This window comes from Anopheles maculipalpis, chromosome X, assembly GCF_943734695.1.
Source record: "Anopheles maculipalpis chromosome X, idAnoMacuDA_375_x, whole genome shotgun sequence".
Taxonomy (NCBI): domain Eukaryota; kingdom Metazoa; phylum Arthropoda; class Insecta; order Diptera; family Culicidae; genus Anopheles; species Anopheles maculipalpis.
In genome coordinates this window covers 5,749,879-5,770,342 of record NC_064870.1, presented here as the reverse complement: position 1 = coordinate 5,770,342, position 20,464 = coordinate 5,749,879, and the positions used below count along the sequence as shown (strand labels likewise).

Genomic DNA, 20,464 nt, shown 5'->3' with positions numbered 1-20,464 from the left:
GCCACCATGCAGCCCCATTACCCAAAGGGGAAGCAGGGTCCGCCTATGTTGGCTAGCGGGCTGTTTAACGGATGCGGATGCTGATTGAATGGTTTTGTCTTTCAGCTTTATTTAAGTCCCTTGCCGGGGAGGTGGTGCTGATGACCTTCGATGAGGAAGAGGACAGGAAGCAATGCGCAACACTCTTCCGGGGGGAGGGGGGTTGTTCTTTGCGGCGGGTATGAAGATTAGAGATGGGTTAATAAGTGGCACTCTCCAGTGGAAGAGTGAATTTAAGTGAATTTTTGTAATAGCTCGCAAGGTGCAAACCCCTGAACTCCCTGGAGGGAGGGAGGGGGGGGTGGAGGGGTAGGGTTACTAGGTTCGTTTGAGGTCTGCTATATAACTACAATCCATATAAAACACCTTCGCCTGAATCGATAACATTTTCCCTCTTCATTGTGTCGTGCGCGTGAGTTACTTAACGCAACGTATTTTAAGTGTCCTTTGCTACTTTGACACCTAAAAAAAAACCCAGTAAAACACTCTGCGCCCGACAATCACCTTGTGCAGGTTCACCCACACCTTCAGCAGCAGTAATTTGCTTAAAGATGCCTTAGCCTTAATTACCAGAAATTTTATTTCTTCCCCTGTTTGTGTATGCTTTTTGCTGCTGTCGATCTCCCCTCAACCACAATACCGTCTCCAAATCGGTGACCCAACGTGTCAGCTTCACAAGGACACAGAAGCACGCTCTTTTGCATGTGTCCCTGCCATCCCTTTCGCTTGCTAACCTTCAAACCGTCCGGTACGATCGGTCAGTGCGCGCAGCATGCATGCGTAGCGTACTGCAGCGTCCATAAATGTCTGCCCCTGTCTGCGATATCTGTGCACCCGGTAGAACGTCGTAACGTCCAGTCCCCAATGTTCGATAAATTGAATTTTAACCGTCATGCACACATACAGATACATGTGACACGCGACACTCATATCGTACGTTTGCCATTTTTCCTTCCATTTTAGGACAGTCCCGCAGCAGCAGCAGCAGCAACAGTAGCAGTTCCGTTCAGTCGAGGCCGCGTGTGACGTGTGCGAAAGGAACGAAAGTCACATCACATTTACATCTTGCCAACCCAGCAAGCGGCGAGGCTGTGTAGACGCCGTCAGTCGTCTACGGGTCTGCATCGAGTGCAGTGTAACGATAGTGCCGCATTGTGGGGTGTGTGTGTGTGTGTGTGTGACAATTGTTTTGGTTGGTTTTGGTGCGTGGAACAAACTGTCACGCCGAGCAAAAATGGTACGCCAGTAACGGAACGCCGAAAGCAACAATCGCTCGTCAACCAGCAGAAGGATGGCCGATAGTGGGGCACCCGGGCCGACGGGATCGGCCGGTACTGGTGGTGGGCCACCGAACCGTGGCAACACTGGTACCGTGATGCCGGGCCCTGGAGGACATCTGGTATCCCACGGGCGTCCGGCACCACCGCCACATTCTACACTACCCAAACCGGGGTCTAATTCGGTAAGTGTTAACGAAAAGATATGTTTACTAGCAATGTCACTTGGGCAGGATTTTTGGTTTTAAATATCATCATTCAGAAGCCTCCAATTTCTAACCTGAGTAGTGGTCTAACTGTGGTCGATGAGCTGCACTTCTTCTTTAGTACTGCAGCTGCGAGAAGTCGAAGACTTCGTAGTGGGATAGGCAGTCATGTCAGCTCAGAGCTGCCGAAAAATTGTGTCCCACAGATCATGCAATTTCCAACCCGTTCCAACACCATTTTATGCCTCTTTGCCGAGGTTGTCTCGTATGGAGAATGTGCTGCAAAGAGCCCCAAAGCCTTCATCACGACAAAAACAGCCTATAGGGTGCGAGAGAGAAAGATGAGTATATTGGTCCTACTTGTGTCCTTCTGGACTTACACTAGTTGGCAACGGTTTTGTTTTATGTATCTTCACCAAGAATTGATGAAGTGTTAACTGCTCGACCAGCAGACATTCACTAGACCACTGTTTAATCGCATCAAACAATCGCTATGGAATGATCCTAAGCTAGAAAGGGCTAGCTAGCCGGACAGTTTATTACCGAGGTTTAACAGCAGTTGTTTATATTGGTGGCGTCTTCTTCTACTTGGCTTAACGACCTTCTAGGTCACGCCGGCCATCGAATGGTTTGCTAGACTCTCCGATACGACGTGCCACCGGTCCGCCCCAATTGGTGGCGTCCAAAGGTTAAGAAATATCGCACTATTTCATTAGCTCTGGAGTTAAGATGCATCCTGGCAGGTACATTGGTATTTTGCACTAAATTGTGATATTCGTTATAAAACAGGAAGTCTTTTCTTGTAGCTTTAAAAACATCTCACCCTAGCAAGAAAATTTGGCATTTTTATCTCTCATAACAACTTAAGCAGCTATGCCGTTTCGCACGTTCCAAAGAAGTGTACCAGCTTCAAGCGTTTTCTTAAAAAAAATGAAGTTAAAATGTTGAAAGAACCAAAACAAAAAGTTTACAAAATTGCTGATATGACGTTGACTATAAGTTTAGTCTTCTATAACTTCAATGATCGTGTGTTTCTGCTCTCATTCCGCATAACTTTACTATAACTTTGAACTCAAGTCATTTCTAGATGCGCAAAGTTTAGTCTGCAAAACGTTTGCTTGACGTTCCAAGCCGTTATACCGATAAATAATCAAAGAGTTTTTAGAGAAACTTCTGTCAAACGTGACAGCAATCAGCATAAAACGATACAAAATTTATCTGCAGCGATTTAAACAACTGCAAAATATTAAAATACCTTGCAGACATACCCGTGCCTGCAGCAGAACGTTCACTCACGTAACATCACACCATTGCATCATTTCTCCCCGATCACTCGCTGTGTTTGCGAGAGCGGAAGCGGAAGTATGCCACCTATGAGCGGGTGATGCGCGTCCGTGCGTGAATGTGTGTAGCATCCGGATGCGTATATGCTTTGGCGTGTAGGCTACCGGTTGCTTTGCGCTCCCTTGTACGGCTAGTGTATGCGCGATAGAAAGTGTGCTGCGGGGTACTTAGTTTGGCAAAGTCTAGTAGGTGGATTAGCATCGTGTGAGGCACTGGATGGTTATTTTAAACATTAAGTACTCTGCTCCTTATATTATGCAATGAAAATAGCATTTATTGCTATTTATTGAATCGATAAAAGAATATATGCTTTTTATTGGGTTGAAAATTGAACAAGGACAAGGAGATTTTGGTTTCCTATGGATCACAGTCGACAGCGACTGCGTCTATTCTATGGGTAGTTGTTCTAGCCAATCCAAAGAACACGGTAATGGAAATAGAAACAAGTATATGAACCTGTATCACATCCGCAACTAATAAAGGACTGTGTTTTTTGCTTAATTTTAGGATATTAGGATAGCATTTTTCGAGAATTATTGGATTCCTCGTTAAACGAATTCTCAGACTCATGGGACAAACCAGAAATCAAAGCTCTTTTTCCAGACAGTGACACTTCTTGTCATTAATTCCTAAGGAACTCTTGTTTTTGAAGATGGATTGTCAAGTCTCTCGAAGGGTACTCAGCAGCAGGTGCAACGTGATAGCTGTCCCCAACTTTCATTCTGATTGGAGCCTCCGTGGAGCTAAATTCGTTTGTCGGGAGATTTTTGATAGTAAAGACTGTTCAGCACACATTCGTGTACATCTTCACAATCTCCCGATGAGCTCCAGCTGCAATAAATCAACGACAAGTACCTCAACTAGATTTGTGTTGTTTTGGACACTTCGTAATCAAGCGCCAACAAATATCCAAACAAACTGACTCTAGTACGTATTCGCGGGAAAAAACGCTCATACGTTTCTTTCGCGATCCAGCTATTAATTGTGGAATTACGCAAACTCAATTCACATGTCCATATCAAAACAACTTTTGCAGCGAGAAATGAATCCTTCCTCAACGGCTTGGCATATCTGGCCCCCGAAGTCTTTCAGTGGAAGTCTTCAACATTTACCCTCAATCTTCGTGCACGTCGTCCGATCGTACAATAAACTGTTCGATTGCAGTACAACTTTACGACCATAAAGTATGCTGCAAAAACACCTTAGCATGATTGTGCAGGGATGATGAAGCCCTAAAAAATGGTGTAGTAGCAGATCGGGCGCAGTAAAAGCAGGGTCAATTAGGGAGATGCACCTTTTATGGCGTGTTCTCAGCTACCGCGTTTAAGAATCCTTGCAACTGCAGCTCGTTTATCGAATTCTCCACCCGCCTCCATCGAATCATGGGTTGGGTTTTTGGTGGAAGCAGCAGCATTGAAGCTTTAATTCCTTGATTTCAAAATTATGCCATAAAATCATGGCTATGTAAAATGGCGATGATTTCTTCCAAACTGTGATATGACTTCACGGCGCGGATAAATATACACACTAGCTCTAGCAGACCATTCGGACCTATAAGTGATTCCGTACAGTACACCGTTCGGAATCTAAATCCCCTGAAAGCAGCCAAATTATTGTTTTCCCCTAAATAAACACACTTCCTACTGGCGCTGAAACAGATGGTTGCAATTGTTTGCTGCATTTTACATGCAGACGTTGCTTAAAGAGCCGAAGCTCAGACCAATGTAGCGGCCGTGTGCCGAGTGGACCGTGTCTCTTCCTGCGCGAGCTCTGTTGTACAATTTTATAGCTTTGAAATGGGCTTCATCAACGGGTGACAATTTATGGTGCTTTTGTGATGACGGCTGACAAACCCGGTACCGGTCGACGGTTCATAATTTTGCAAAGAGTGCACCCTCGAGCACATTCGTTTGCAATAAAAAAAAACGAGATGGACGCTTGACTCTGTACCGACGACGACTGAGAAATGGAGAGACACACTTCGCGGTCACCTAGTATTGGACCTTCCCAGAATCAACCTAGACGATGATACCCGGACCCGGCTAAAAATCAATAAATACATCACACAATCGGCATCACAAGTTTTGAGATGTTCACCATGTACTTGCACCGAAAATTTATTGCATGGCGTGCACTAAGAAGCTGCAAAACCCACATCGCCCGCAGCCCGGCCCAGGAAATACCAAAAATAATCGGCGCCGGACGTCTACTTGCTACGCCTAGGCACAAATGTGTCGGGAAACAAATTTAGAAAATTGTGATCTAGCTCGCTAAGGGCCACTGTGTTGTGTGTTGGAAGGGTTGGAGTGCATCGTAAAATGAAATTATTTCAAGACGCTGCATCCAGCTCAACGCAACAGCCCACAATGGACAGCCAGTTGGGGATTTGCCGCACACAAAAAATTACACTCCTGGCGGGGGTGTCACTGATGCTGCTTGGGGGATAAAGAGATCGTGTTCCACACGATCAGTGGAACGATGATATCTCCTCCTACCATTTGAGAAGAAATAGAACTGCGCTAAGGCAAACACACATCACTTTTGGTGCGCTAAAACATGTGGGGAGGAGTCGCAGGTATGTGATGCTTTTCAACGCCTTTGTTGAGGTGTTGTAGAAGCGTCCACACTCGCCCCAAACGCAACCAACCAACACAGCCAGTGAGAAGGTTATGTGTTGCAGTTATGGCGCGCACATACCAAACTGGCTTCAGATTTTTGAAACGCTTGGTTTAGGAGTAATTATAGTTGGGGAGGATTTACTGCGTGGTTGAATAATTGCTTCATGCTCAGAAAACCACAAATTAGCTTTGCTCGTGTGTTCATTGAGATTCGATCCCAGCACTTACCTGTTGATAAGATCACGACGATAACAATGACACTATCGAAACGGTCAGGCAGGTAGGCGCTAATATGCCCAATATAAGGTAAGCATTTACCATCACATTTAACAACAAAACAAAAAACCGAAGCTAATTCCTTAATGCAAAAATGTGTCCATTGAGACAATATTGAGGCAAATTTGTACTGAAAACCATTAAATAATGACAATTTGTCAATAGGGTTGATAATTATCCATTAGATGACTTCATACATTCCACCGATTCTCTCCGATTATCTCCCTGTTTTTCCTGCTTCCTATCGCGCTGCTCGTAATTTCTTTATCTTGCATTCCCAGTACCGATTGGAACAGGAATACCGTGTGTCTCGTGTATGATAAATTGTCGATCGATGATACAACATTGGGATTGGAAAAGCAAGTGAATCGGTGCACATTCTTCCTGAAATTGAATCGTTCGCTATGTTTTCTATTACAACACATGCCGATTATAATTGCTACTTGTTGGAAGTAGCCCTTTTGTTGCATTTTATTGGTTAGAGAAGCCTTTGAGGACTTCGTTTAGCTACTTCAGTGGAAATGTAAATTAATTTTAGAATTAAAACTACACTTCGCCCGCCTTCGCGACGCACCGAACGTATTTTATTTGGGCAGCTGCACGTTTGTAGGTGTTGTTGGGTGCACGCTTTACGCTACATCAAACGGAAAATTGCAACAACAAAAGCTGCACAACCCACTCGGGAAACTCCAACGCGTATCAATTTCGTTCGAACGCATTTGCCCTTTTCGATTTCGTCCGGAAGCGGAATGTTGAGTCTATCCCGCAACCCTTTGATATGTCCGGGCGGGCGAGAAAAACACCGGAAAAGAACTATCCAAACCTAAGATAACAATAGCATCCTCTATCGCGCGCTCAGCACCCTTTTGATGGTACACCGTAAGGCACATTGACGGTGGTCAGGTCTAGACATCTTCCGCACGGGTGAATGTACCTTACGCACATGTGCACGGCACAGCAACCGTCGATCGGGCATCGAAAAGATAGAACACCGCAGATAGAACGATGGATGTGCAATTGTTTTCGAATCACGTCCCGCTTCTGTCCCTTTTGCTTTCCTCACTATCGTCCGTCCTGCGATGGGTTACGTTTTTCGTTGTTGCGCGCACGGTCGCTACTGCTGCCCACTAGGAAGTACACTTGCGGTGAACATTTTTAGACGAATTGCCTCCACTGCTGCTCTCCCCGCGCTAATCGGTTATGAAAACAAATTCGGCGGAAGAAGGAACATCAAAACGGCGTGCAAGTGCACACAATCGTCTCGGCCAAGTAAACTCAAAACGTGGATGACGAAAATTAATATTTGCATAATAACAGCACGCGTTGGTCGATCGTTGCACGATCGTCGAATGCGTTATGAACAAAGACTTCTGGCAGCAGAAGCATTTGGGGCGATTTTCCTGTTTTTAAATGATGTAGGCTGCAACTGTTTTACCAGCTACATCAAAAGGGAGTTTAAAAATGTACATCCAGATTGTGTTTTTGTTTTTAGTTGCCGTAGTTTGCATCTAATATTGTTTGGTGTAGGCTGCAAACGTTCTATGCAATGCTTCAAAGGGTTTTAATAGTGTTTGTTTTAGATGTATTTTTTGGCTTTTGAACGGCTGTCTTTATACTTATGCGGCAAACATTTAATTTGCTGCTTACTGTTGTATAATACATGTTCAAACGATAACAAAATCATACAACATTATCATGGAAAATATATTTCAACATATTTCAACAAACTTTGAGCGCTTTCACCAATCCAACCAGGGTTTTCTACTTCAATAAAACGAATTCTTGTGACATGAATATACTTTACAATCATGTACAGTGGAGCAAAATATTATTATTCTGCATTATATATTTCAGTTGTTCGATTTCAAATGTAATACTGACTACCCGTTTCTATCGATTGATGGTTTATAATATTTATTTATATTTATGAATTATAAAGCGCTAACATAATTTGATTCTCTACTATTGTAATATGGAAATAACATAGCCAAGTTACTCTTTTTGTATCAACTTTATACATAAGATTTATGCAATAGAGCAGCATGAAGTTCTTCCAGGTTTTTCCTAGAGTTTGACACACTGACTACTTACTCTTTATGTTAAACACTAGAACTACCGCAATTTTTACGCGTGCAACTCTACCGCGACTAGTCAAAATGACTGGTCGTTACCAAATAAATCGTTTGTATGATCAGACAAACATTTTCACTTTTCTTTAAGTTCGTATACTTATCTTAATACACTTTAATTGGTGATTTTTTAAAATCAGCATTGAAAATCCATCAAATCGAAAAAATCAATAGTTCATTCGGTTGTGTCATAACCTCGAAGTTTCAAATCGCATACAGCGGAATGATCAAAGCAGCAACAATTTTATGCTACTCATAAAATTGTTACTTTAAATGTTTATGTTTCTTGCAAGAAATACGACCATTTTGTAAGAATTTCGCATTGAAGTACGCTGTTTATCGTTCCACAAATCACCAATAAAAATGATTGGTTTTGGTAGCATTGCCCATGACTTAATTGAATATTTTCATTACATAAGATTTTTATTTTTTGTAATCATAGAAATGGCTTTTCCTATTGAAAGTATAAAAGGCTTGATGCATCAACTTTGGCAGAATTGTTTAACTATAACAAATAAATTCATTTGAAAGGTATGCAACCAGTCAAGATGACTGGCTCGGTAGTTCTAGTGTTAATGCGTTACATTAAAGATTTAATTCTACACAAATCTTTCATAACCATTGAAAAACATTTTAAAACAATTACATTATTGTTTACCTAATATAGATGAACTGTACAGTGTGCCGAAGAGTGACATAGATCATCAAAACTAGGCTCAAAATCTCGCTTGTTCCTTTTCATACAAACGGGTCCGATCGCCTGCGTGCAGAGCAGTAGTTTTCAAACCCCTACCTTGTACGGAGAGCGCATAATAGGCCCGATTAAAAAAAAATGCATTATGAAAACGTTCTTGTGACAGGCAAGCTTCGTTGAGCATTTTTCTATTCGTTACACCTTCAAAACCAATCTGTCAAAGTGCTGAAACCAACAAAAACAAAACCAAAAGTTATGAAACAACGTTGGCTGCTTCGTAGTACGTTCGATCCTTTGAAACTTACCAATCAAGCGAATGAGTTTAGCCTGTGAATCTTTTGTGTAAAACCTTTTTGATATGTTTTTGTGCTTGTTGTCTTCAGATTTAAGAATAATTTTTTTTCTAAAAATCGAAGGAGTTTTTACTCGATATTCTGAATGAGATCGTGCCAAAGTTTCCGCCTGTAAGGTTTCTTGCGAAGGGAAGATACCGACATGGAGCCAATCCAACTTTCTCAGTGGCATTTGCCAAGTGTTTAAATATTTTGGAAGAAACGTTGGTGCTCAAACACATTTCATTAGAGATGGAACCAAATGAGCAGCAAGAGATGCCCGGAACTGCTCAGGAAAACGAGCTGGAAACACACAGGACCGAGTGAGTTTGGCGCTTTTCCGTTTCGAACGGGTGACGGAAAACGGTTTGTCAAACACGAGTCTCCGTTTGTGAAAGAGAATACAAATTCTTGGCAGTTTGCGTTTCGTTAAGTTTTGCTGTATCGTCTTAGTTTGATGTCTTAATTTTATAGTTCATTTTAACCTTTTAAGTGTAAAACTTAAACAAAAGCCTGAGCTGAATCAACAACTCTGGAAAAAAATGTCAAGACTGTGACACTGTGTTGGTCCATCAGTTCCTTCATTACTGTTCTCTGTTAAGAAACAAATATTAAACTCATTTAAAAAAAAATCTTTTATTTCGTGATGACGGCCTAAGTAAGACGGCCTTTACAACTCATTCAATTTATATCCTATTTGGCAGGGTAGACATTTTCTTCTCCCCTTTTAATTCAAGTGCATCTTATCCCGAGTGAGCTCGGTTGTGGATGCTGTTGCTGTTAATATTCCACTCATTTATAATCTAAACAATATGTACGGTGCATGCTTCAACAAAGAAGTCAATAAAATTTCATACAAAAGATTCCATTCATCTATCTCAGGTTTACAACGGTTTGTTTGTCAAGCTTCATAGAGCTCGTATTCCAAATTTCTACAAATGGTAAAGCAGATATCTTATCGTACAGCTTGAACAGGAAATCTACGAAATTTGCCTGCTCGTCCTATCTCCTATCCACTCGCACACGGAAACGCATTCCAATCGATACGGTTGCATCAGTTTTCATTGCATACAAAAGATCCTTCAGGCTTGAGTGTTGCATTTTCTGCGCTTTATTGCAGTGATGTAAAATGAGTCAACCCTTCCCATCTAAGGAACAATTCCTGTATCACAACCGTCGAACCCAAATAAAACACCTTCGATCGTTTGTGTTGAATCCTTCGCTGGCTATTTGCTTATCAGTCTTCCAGGCTTGAGTAGCTCATCATATTGCACGCCTCCTGCAAAAGGGTGACCTAAACAGCTTATCGAAAAGTTTGAATAGTTTGTTATAAAATTTTCCTACCCGTCTCGCTCACTCATATTACAAGCGCTCAACGCAAACGCATTCCAACCGATGCACTTGCCATAGCTGCGCGGGAAACGCTCGTCCCGGATTGCTGTTCCTGCGCACGGGAAGAAGCAACTACTGCCCCCCTCCCTCCCTCCCTCCCTCTCTCCCTCTTTTTTTGCCCTGTAACACGGTGTGGTGTAGGATGTAAAATGGCTGCGACTGCATTTTCTTTTTTTTGTTACACCACTTCCTTTAGACCGCCGGGATCTGTAAGCTGGCCGAAACAGCCAATGGAAATTGTAGTGCACACACACACACACACACACACACCCGTGCACTATCTTGAGTCCCGGGCCGATAGTTCGGTGGATGCGGACGTGGATTCTGTGGTAATGTGAAGCGTTGGAAACATGCGCATAGATACATCGATACACAAACACAGCTCCGGGGGGAAGCTCGTGCGCGCGCACATGCATACCCCCGGAATAAGGGGTTTGGGATAGGGTTTGCAGAGAGAGGGGGGGGGGGAGGGGGGGGAAGGGGTGAAGCGCAACCAGATGGGCGGTACGGGCTTGAATGAAGTTCTTGATCCGATTGAGTAGCGCGATCCGTTCAGTCGATAGTCGACCCAGCTGGAGGAAAGTTCTTCACTAAGCCCTTGGGCAGAGTGTTCTTCTGTGCAATCGCAGTGTTTAGAGTGGTGTCTTCTGTGCTTCGTTCGTGCTACAGTTGCTCGTGTGTTTTGCCTTGCTGCCAGTGCCCGACCAGGATCCATCAACCTACTACAAACCGATACAACGCTTCTGTGGCTGTGGCTTTTTGATTTTTGTTTTTTTCGTTGGTGCTTTTTCGTGTGAGTTACGCACTTTTACGTTTGATTTGTCGCGGTGGTGGGTTTTCTCGTGCTGCACGAGCAATGGGTAACGCTGTGTCCTGTGTTTGTCGTGAGGGGGAACCGCGTCAGGAACCGATCGGCCGATCCTTTATGCCGATCTACGAAACGGTTTGCCGGCTGACATCGCCGAGTGCGCCGCCATCGACGCCGGTCCTGCCACGGCGTGGTCCGCTACCGTTGCCACCGGGCCGGGAGCTGATTTCGTCCTCGGACGACGAGTCGAGCCGTGGTGCGATGGTCGCCTGGCACCCGGTCTACGAGTGTCTGGAGCGTAGCGATGCATTGCGCATCGTGAACCCACGGTACCATGAGTTGGTGCTGACGCGGGACGATTTTACCGTGCGGTTCGCCTTCGTGGTGGTTTCGATTGTTGACCCGAACGGTCGGCAGCACGATGAGCAGCACGAAGAGGTACAGGGATCAGGCCTGCCACTTCCACGTTCCACTTTTGGTCCACATTCAATCTGCAATCAATCAGTCAAAATCAACCTGCAGTGCGGGTGCAAAAACAAAACCAGGGATCAAATTTTGTTAGGCAACTTAAGGTAGCAGGGTATGAAATTTGGGGTTCTTATTATTTTTTGGCATTTACAGGCATTGGCAAGTTTGGCGGATTGGTTGCATTTCGAGTTCAAAATTTGGTGGCCGTTTTTTTTAAACTGCATGAATGTCGTTTTGAAGTACAGTTTTCCAACGAGCGCTGTGTTCTAATTGTTGTACGCCTCGCTTCTGCATGTTTGGTTCGTTTTGGTTTTGTTTTTTTTTGAGGACGTTCTACGTCCATAATTTTATCTTCAAGAAAAATTGACTTAAATATTTTAACGCTTCACGTTAACGATTTATTGAACGCTCGAATCGAGATTTAATAAACGTCCCGTACATGTCAACCGGTTCGTTTTGATATGCATAACTCGTGTGACTCCCGGTTTTTTTTTTTTTCGGTGAACATCTCGATTTCTTTCCCGATATCCAGTTTCGCTGTCCCGATCCTACACAGTACAACAAAATGCCCATAATTAAGCTTCTGATTGTTAGGCTCCAACGAAAGGTGTGCGTTGCGTTTGTGTGTGTGATAAAACAGTGCCCTTCCCTAGCCAATTTCATGGCGTCCCTAACCGTACGTTGTACACACTCTGGGCCGAAAATTCCGATCCAATCCGTCCTATAATTGTAATACCGCTGTCTCTCCGGAGGAACCAGTTCCGCCAGAAGTTTAGACCGCTCCGGGTCCGGACCTGACCGGACACCGGTTGGCAACCGCAGCCAGCCCACGGAAGGTGTTTGTGTGTCTAACCATGATAAGCTTTGGTGTTGTGTGTGATCACACAACCCGGCTAAGCGCAAGCCTTCCTACCGATGCTCCAGCTTCAAGCATTATTAGCTTACATTTTATTAGCTCTAAATGCATCATCTACGTAAGAGTGAGAGAGAGGGGGGGGAGAGGGGGAGCATAATCCGCCGACACGACAGCATCTCCCTCGGAGTTGGGAGCACCAGAACACGGGTGACAATAAATTACTCCAGCAGAGCTCAAGAAAATACGAGAAGACAAAAAATCCCCCTTTTCTCGTGTTTTTCGTGCTGATGTTTAGTCTTTCGGAAGCAAAACTGTCGTGGGTTTTTGGTCGCGTCAAGTCCGGCCATTCCCCCCCCCCCTCCCCTCCCCTCCCTCGCCCTTTGTTTTCTTCGTTCGTCTCAGCTTGGTTAGCGCTTGTCCGATCAAAAAGTTTTGGAAAAGACGAAATTTCACTTTAGCCGCCGCCGGGCCGCGTAGCAAAGTGGCGTTGCCGTGGCAGGACTTCCAAGGTCCTGCTGATGGCGCGACGCGCCGTGTGGGCTGCGAAACGGAATCCAGGCGTGACCCAATTTCGTTCGTCCGGGCTGGGATTTTTTTTTGTTACTAAGCTACGATGGCTTTGCGATACGCAGCACGTAGGACTGCGCGTGGGACCGTCCCACAAGGATGGTCTGGTTGGCTGCACGCATGGACGTTGACTCGCACGGCTAGTAAATCACTGAAAAGGGTTTTTTTTTTTGGGAGGGAGAAGGTTAAACAGTAGAAATTATCTTCCAGAAATCATTCTTTAAGTTACATTATTCCGAACACTGTAAAGTGCAGTTTGTAATATTTTACCAGCAACTTTCTGGTCCAACCATTGGTTAAAATAAATCTCCCCACCGAGTTTCGATCCTCGCAAGCGATTGTGAAACAATCGCGCCATAAAGTACCTCCAGCGGCTAAGGATGGCTAGGCTCGATCACTCTGCGTCCCGTGCAGCGACAAGTTTTTTGTTTGTCTGCTGTGTCTGTGCTGTGTCCTTCGATTTATCGCCAATCGCGCTGGTCGCTTTCAGCGGCGAATGCTTGTGCCGGTCGCTGCTGTAAAGCAATAAAATATTAAATCCGTAGATTGCACTGATTTACACGAGTTTAAACAAGTCGTAAAATCTCCTCCATACACACACACACACACACACACACACACACCACACTCAGACACGTTGTACCAACGTCATGTAATGTGGTTGACGCTTGTAGCTTCCGTTTTGCGTCTTCCCGAAGCCAAAACATCAGCAGCAAACAGGAGAGCTTCGAGACGATGATCGCGTTTTATATTATTTTATTAGATTCCTTTTTTTTTTTTCTTCCTCAACTGCCCGCTGTAAAGCGCTTACGTGCGTCAGTTTCAATCGAAATATTACATCCGTGCTGAAACCGTGACTCTAAATTTAGCCCTTTAGCAGCGGCTTGTAATGCGCCGTAGCACACCGTTTATGGTTGCTTTCCCGGTGCCGATTGTTCGCTCCACTGTCAATCAGGATCGTTTCGGGCAATTTTATTTCCAATCATCAACAGAAACGTACAGTGCAGCGAAACAAAATACCGATGAAATTAAGCTCGCCACGGCACAAGTGTTCGTCGCTTGTGCTATTTGTGCAGTCTTTCTCCGTTAGATTAATTTAGTTTCCAAAACAACGTTCAATTTAAATAAAACTCGGAAAACAGAAAAATGTGTGTGAAGAAATTTACATTTTGCACCACGTCCATGTCAGGTAGTGGCGTGTTTGTGGGTGTGTGTAGGAGGCTTAAGGAAGATTTTGATGTTGGACGCAATCCACTGTTTATAACGCTCTTAATTTAATTGCGTTTTATTTCGTGAGAGTATTCGCAATAAACCGATCGGGAGGGAAGGGACTGTAACGCATTAAATTGCTTTCGATCGACGAACGTAGGTTGTACTCGCCATCAATTATCCTCGAATTTTCTTTTTTTCATGCACTGTTGTGTTGTGTCCTGACGATGGATTGTTGCTCGGATTGCTCTGTAGCTTTTACCACACGGAGAAGGTTTATTTTGCAATTTTAACACCATGCACCAGAGCAGCGCCGATCCGAGGTGTTGCGGTAAAGGTGAAACAAGCAAGCACACAACATACCGTCGCACGGGACTAAACAAGCCAACAAGCGGGACAGCAGCTACCGTTGATGTGCCGATCGTGTAACGTTTCGAATGGTTTTGAAGCGATTTTTGAAATAGCTTTAATCGTTGCGAACAGGAAATGTCGCAGTTTTCAGCACAGGTGTTTGTACTCTCGTTTGGGGTTTGAATAGACGGTGCAGTTTGTTGCTTGTTTAGTACGCTCTAAGACGTTTCACCTGTGCAGAGTTTTTCAAACATTTAAATAGTGAGAAAAGGGAAAACTCGATCCGCTCGATAATCGATCCGAAATCATTTACGAAATATCCTTCCAAATTGATTGTAATACTACGGTCTATGATGGATTGAGACTGAAAATTCAACATTTTACATCAGCTTCTATCAAACTGGCTTAGGTCCTCATAGACTCCAATGATAGATCAATTACTGTAGGAGTAGTATACAGTGACTTCCCAGGTTAATAGATTACTCCAAAATAAATCCAGCGTAAATCTCGGAGTGGCTCGATGATGAATGCGACAGTGACGCAGCTCTTTCGAAAACTAACCTTTCTTGTACTAATATTGTTGTATTTTGGAAGCATATTCAATAATTCCTAATAGTTTACCAAGACCTATTCATTGTTGATCATCTGGATGAATCCGCTGGATCCAAATACAAGTTGCAGAACGGTGAATGCAGCAGAATGTAGTAAAAATAACGCTCTTCTGGAAGCTTACCAAACTTCAACAAGCAGTATGCCTGCGCAGATCATGTCCAGCAGATCATTGTTCATCGTTCAACATCCTCTAACTTTTAGATCTAGCTCGCAAAGCAGTCCCTGGATTTCTGGAAGCAGTCAGACTCGTATACATCAGCTACCTTCATAATGCTAACATTAATGCTGGAACCTCATCAAACATTAACCGTCGAAATGGTTTGCATCCGTGTCCTGCACTCTGTCTAACAAAAGCTCCGACCCAAAAAGCATCCGATCCCAAGTGACGTTTTCATATTCTAACAACTCTAATACGCTGTCAATTGCATCATGATTTCATACTAATTTGCTCTTTCTCGTCTGCACGCGGGCACAGGTCATCGTGGGCGGTCTGGTGAACGGTCCGAGGATTGTGATCCTTCACCGTTATAATGGTGATTTCGGATTCACTCTGCGTCATTTCATCGTCTATCCACCGGAGTCTCTTACGGTAAGTCTTTCACAGTCGGGCTGTTTCTGTGGCGCAAATCACGGGCAATTCCCTTTTCCACAGGACAATACGGTCAACCCGTTAACTATTGCGGGCGTGCTGAACTTTGTCCAGCCGATGGACACGGTGTTTGTGAAGAAGGTGCACCCGAACTCGCCGGCTTATTTGGCTGGCTTGCAGGAAGGTGACCGGTTGCTGGCGGTGAATGGCGTCCCGGTTACCTCCATACCGTACTCGCAGGTTGTGGCTACGATTCAGCAAACTCCGAAAACGCTCACCCTGCAGGTGGTTCCGAAAAACTACGACATACTGCAAACGGTAAGCACGTACTCACAGTTCTCCATGCCTCACACACGTCATTCATAATTTGCCTTCCATCGTAGTTCTTCCGCGAAACCGCTCACAACCCGGAAACGAACCAGCGTCCGCAACCGCAACAACCGTACAGACCGAAACCGTCCGTAATGGCGGCTGGGACGTACCCGAAATCGAGACCAGCACCACCGCCGCCACCACCACGCCACTCGCTCACGGTGGAGGGCGTGCAGGAAAAGCAGGAATCGCTGTACAGCACGCTGCAAGAGATCGTGGCGGACAATGTCGTCCCACCACAACCGGGACCGAAGGGCGTGACACTGCACGTCGATCTGCCAAAGATGATGAACCATCCACCATCGTCCAACGCCGGTGTGCCGATGGTTCCGCACCGTATGCATGTGCAGAAGCCGCTCGCGCCGATGATCGCACCGAAACCGGTACCGATGCCGTACGAGCAGCATCATTACATGAATCTCCACCAGCAAGAGCATCAGGTGCAGAAGCAGCAGCAATTTCTGCAGAAAACGGTCCCTCACAGCAAGGAGGGAGCTGAGTCGATGCCGGGGGCTGGTGAAGTTGGTTATGTGCCGCTTGGCGAGGGCGACAGTGCCATCATGTCCCGATTGCGCAAAAGTCTGGAGCAGAAGGAAGAATTCCTACGCCGTCCACCGGTCGCCGTACAGGGTGCTGCACCGGCAGGCGGACCGATTGTACCAGCCCAACCCGCGAACAATGGCCTACCGGCTGGGCACGATGTGCAGCAGCGTGAGTTCTACGCACGCCCGAACCGTCTGCAGAAGTCCGTATGGCCACCGAACGCAGCTAACGCAGCTGCTGCGTCCGGTGGATCAGCTGGAATGGCCGGATTTCCGATGCCAGATAGCAACAAAGCTACCGCGGGTGGTTTAGCCTCACCACCGTCGGCCATCTCGAGCGTGGTCTCCTCCGCACCATCGCAATCTGGTACCGGTGCGATCGCCAAACCGATGGTCAGCTCCAGCAACATGCTACGGGAGCATGCGTCTCAGCTGTCCGCTATACGGGAGCATTTCTTTACCAGCGGTATCGGTGGTTCGCTGCAGATGCCACCGAAATCGGCACCACCATCGCTGGCGATTGCTCCGGCCGCCATTACGACGACTGCTGGACCATCTTCCCCGACCGGAGGCGCTACTGTTCCGCTGTCGCCGCACAGCATGCATGCCGTGTCGGAGAAGGCCAAACTGTTCGAGTCGGGCCGTCCATTGTCACCGGAAGGGATCGATCGGATGGATCTCTACAAGAGTGAGCTGAGCCGGTAGGTTTTAGAGAAACCCAAATCCGTCTCTGACTGTGCTTAAACGTAGTTACTTACACAATCTTTGTTTTTTTTTCTTTATATATTCTGACAGAATCAACACGAAACAGGTCGTACCGAATGTGGCCGTGCGTAGGAAAGAATTCGAACTGAAGGCCGAAAGTACTGGCTGGCGCAAGTCCATCGGTACGTTGTTTGGACTATTACGTTCTACTCAGCGTTTTCCTAACATTTCCGTACGATACGAATTTATTTACAGAAGACAAGCCCCGTTCAGTAAGCTCTGATTCGGAATCCAGACGCACACCGGTCCGTCTACGGTCACTCTCGGTCGAGTCGAACACTACGCGCGATTCGCGACATTCACTCGCCAGCACGCTAATGCTCACGAACGAACCGTACGAGCTGAACGACAAGGATAAGGAAAACCAGCAGCACACGGCACCGCCGGTCCCAATGATGCGCCAGAAGCCGATCCGGGACGATTCGTATCGCAATGCTGTCCGCAACTCGACAGGTAAAGTTACGCTGCGCGACGCTACTTCCGGGTCGCTGAGGGAACGGAACGGGGTAGTAAATGTTCCAATGATTGGTTCAATTTTTGGTTCAGCATTCTGGTTGCAAGGAACACCGTCGGGAACGTCCGCACCGGCAGCAACAGCGCCATCACTCGAGGGAAGTTCTTCCGTCACGTCGGTTGCGTCACTGACGTCGGACAGTGAGCCGTCCGGTTTGGTGCGTCCGATACCACCGGCCCGCACGTATGCCGCCGCACACCGACTACAGCATCCCCTGTCGGCGGCGGATACGGAGCAGATGCGGATGAAGATGCTGCACCGCAACCAGACGATTGTTGTGCTGCGTCACTTCCTGGCCGGGGACGGTGACGGTGGTGTTGATGGTGCGGTCGGTGGTGATGTGGAGATGTTTAACCGTCCACCGCTTACCTCGCCATCACTCGCACCACTCTCACCGCTTACGGTTGCGTCGACCGTTACGAGTACTTCGTCGGTACCGCTGACGAATCTCGTAGCGCTCGAAAATCAGGGCGCTGGTGCAATGGGAGCCACACCATCGGCACCACCATCCACACCAACAGCAGCATCAGCCTTTCGTCAAGGGACCGCTCCGATCCGTCCTACAACGCTCAACCTTTGCACAGGTTGGCGCACTCTTACTCGACTTAACAATTCGCTTCATCCTACTGAGTCGTGTGTTGTTGCCCTTGTTATTTATTTTATTTTATTTTCTACCTTACTTTCGTTCAGTAATACACTAATCCACACATCTCCTATCGCAAGCTCTAACGTGTAACCAAAACCTCGACGCACAGCTCTCCGTAGCTTGTGAAGAAGTGACAGAAGTCTTCGCGTTGCATGTCTACCTACACTAACTGGTAGCAGTTGATAAGGGCAATCCTAAGACCACACCGGCCAAAGTGTGGTGTGCGGGATGTGTGCCGCAAAGACTCCCCCAAAAACCCTGACACTCCATAATTTCAATTGGTTGGCATGCTTCTCTAACCTGTACTCGATGCGCGACTGGTGGCAGTTGTCCACCACTATGCAACCTTACTACTGTTCCACCTTTTTCCATTCAACTTAAACGCATTAAAACCACTGTTTTTGTTGTTGTCTCCTCCTAATGCTAACGTCGTTGCATGACCGTTCTCAGCGAGTGGCAAATCTAACCAACCGCTACTTACCTCCAAACAATAACATGATTTGGATTGCGCCCAACCGTCCATCTGATGCATTTACGCTGCCTATCTTCTTCCCAACAGATGGTTCAGTACCGCCGGTGGTAATGCGTCAGAAGCAACCGCACCATCCACTGCTGCTGGAGGACGATGAGCGCAAGATGCGCCGGATTTCATATCTACGTGCGACCGCACACGACAACCTGTTCCAGATGCTGGAGAGCGATGCGGACAGTAGCCCAATGTCGTTGCCACCAGCCGACACACCGGACACCGATGCCGCGGAACCGCCGGTCATCGAATCGCCCAGCCTGCCGACGGCTGTGGCCGACGATTCTACTGGGCCCACGGGCAAGATGCAACCGCAGCAGCTCAAGAGGTAAGTCCTTTCCTTCGAACGTGCGTGTGTTGTGGATGTTGCAGGTGCTGTTCAACGGCGAAAAAAGGTACTCAGCAAAAGTCACTCAGATTTAGCGGGCAGTGCAGCTATTCTTCCCCCGGTCGTTCTCTCCCTGTCGTTACCTTTTAGGCCACCCCCCCCCCTCGCTGAAAATCTTCTACCTCACTGAAACACATTCTCCTTGGTATTTTTTCTCTTCTCCCTATCTCTTTCTCTTTCTCTCTTTATATTCAAATGCACAAAAATATGTAACGTGTGTTGTGTTTTTGCTATGCGTGTCCAGTGCCTATCGTCCCTGGCGAAGGCCTCGTCTTACAACCGACATTCAGCCGCTGCGCCGTCTGTTCGACCCCGAGTCATCCGATTCGACCGCACTTCCACCAATCCTTGAAACCGAACCCGCCGGACCATCCGCCGAACCTGGCACGAAAAAGCGTTCCCGTCCCCGTCGTACCCCTCGCCCACCGCAAGCCCATCGACGCGACGTTGGCGACGACGCTGACGACGATGACGACGATGAGGACGAGGACGACGAGGAGGACCAGGCCGGTGCTGCGTCGCGCACCCGGCCCACACCGCCAGCCGTCCCGAAGGGTCGATCGGCTTCCCTGATCACGACCACCCCGCTCGGGGCCGGCAGTGGCCGACTGTTTGGGGCGGCGGCGGGCAGCCTTGGCAATCTGCACGTCATCACCACAACGACGGCGGGCGGAGTCGTCACACGCAACTACTTCTTCGCCCAGAGGTTCGCGCACCCTGTTGCTTTTTTTTCTCCCCCCCCCGATAATCCCCAACATCCGGATTCTTCTGTACATGCGCCTACTTTCTAGATGTTGTTGGTGGATGTGTTGGCTCGTGTATTTGTTTGACGTTGTTCTTTTTCTTACCCTTTTTTTTGTTTTCTTCCACATTTGCTGTTTACAAACTTGCTGTATATTTTGAGGGTCCTACTGTGCCCAGACTCCCAGAGCCTTTTAATGCGC

The 20,464-nt window shown here is 46.5% G+C and overlaps 1 protein-coding gene across 1 annotated transcript in view; it reads left to right on the top strand.

The window, feature by feature from the left end:
- The first annotated feature begins 1,324 nt into the window (after positions 1–1,324).
- LOC126561861 (uncharacterized) overlaps positions 1,325–20,464 on the top strand; it is a 37,475-nt gene continuing 18,335 nt past the window's right edge. Inside the window, exons 1-9 of the mRNA XM_050218214.1 lie at positions 1,325–1,501; positions 15,654–15,767; positions 15,831–16,085; positions 16,151–17,382; positions 17,477–17,568; positions 17,642–17,899; positions 17,993–18,544; positions 19,166–19,460; positions 19,765–20,226. Coding sequence (XP_050074171.1) covers positions 1,331–1,501; positions 15,654–15,767; positions 15,831–16,085; positions 16,151–17,382; positions 17,477–17,568; positions 17,642–17,899; positions 17,993–18,544; positions 19,166–19,460; positions 19,765–20,226 — 3,431 coding nt within the window. The 5' untranslated portion in view covers positions 1,325–1,330. The remainder of the gene's footprint in view (positions 1,502–15,653; positions 15,768–15,830; positions 16,086–16,150; positions 17,383–17,476; positions 17,569–17,641; positions 17,900–17,992; positions 18,545–19,165; positions 19,461–19,764; positions 20,227–20,464) is intronic.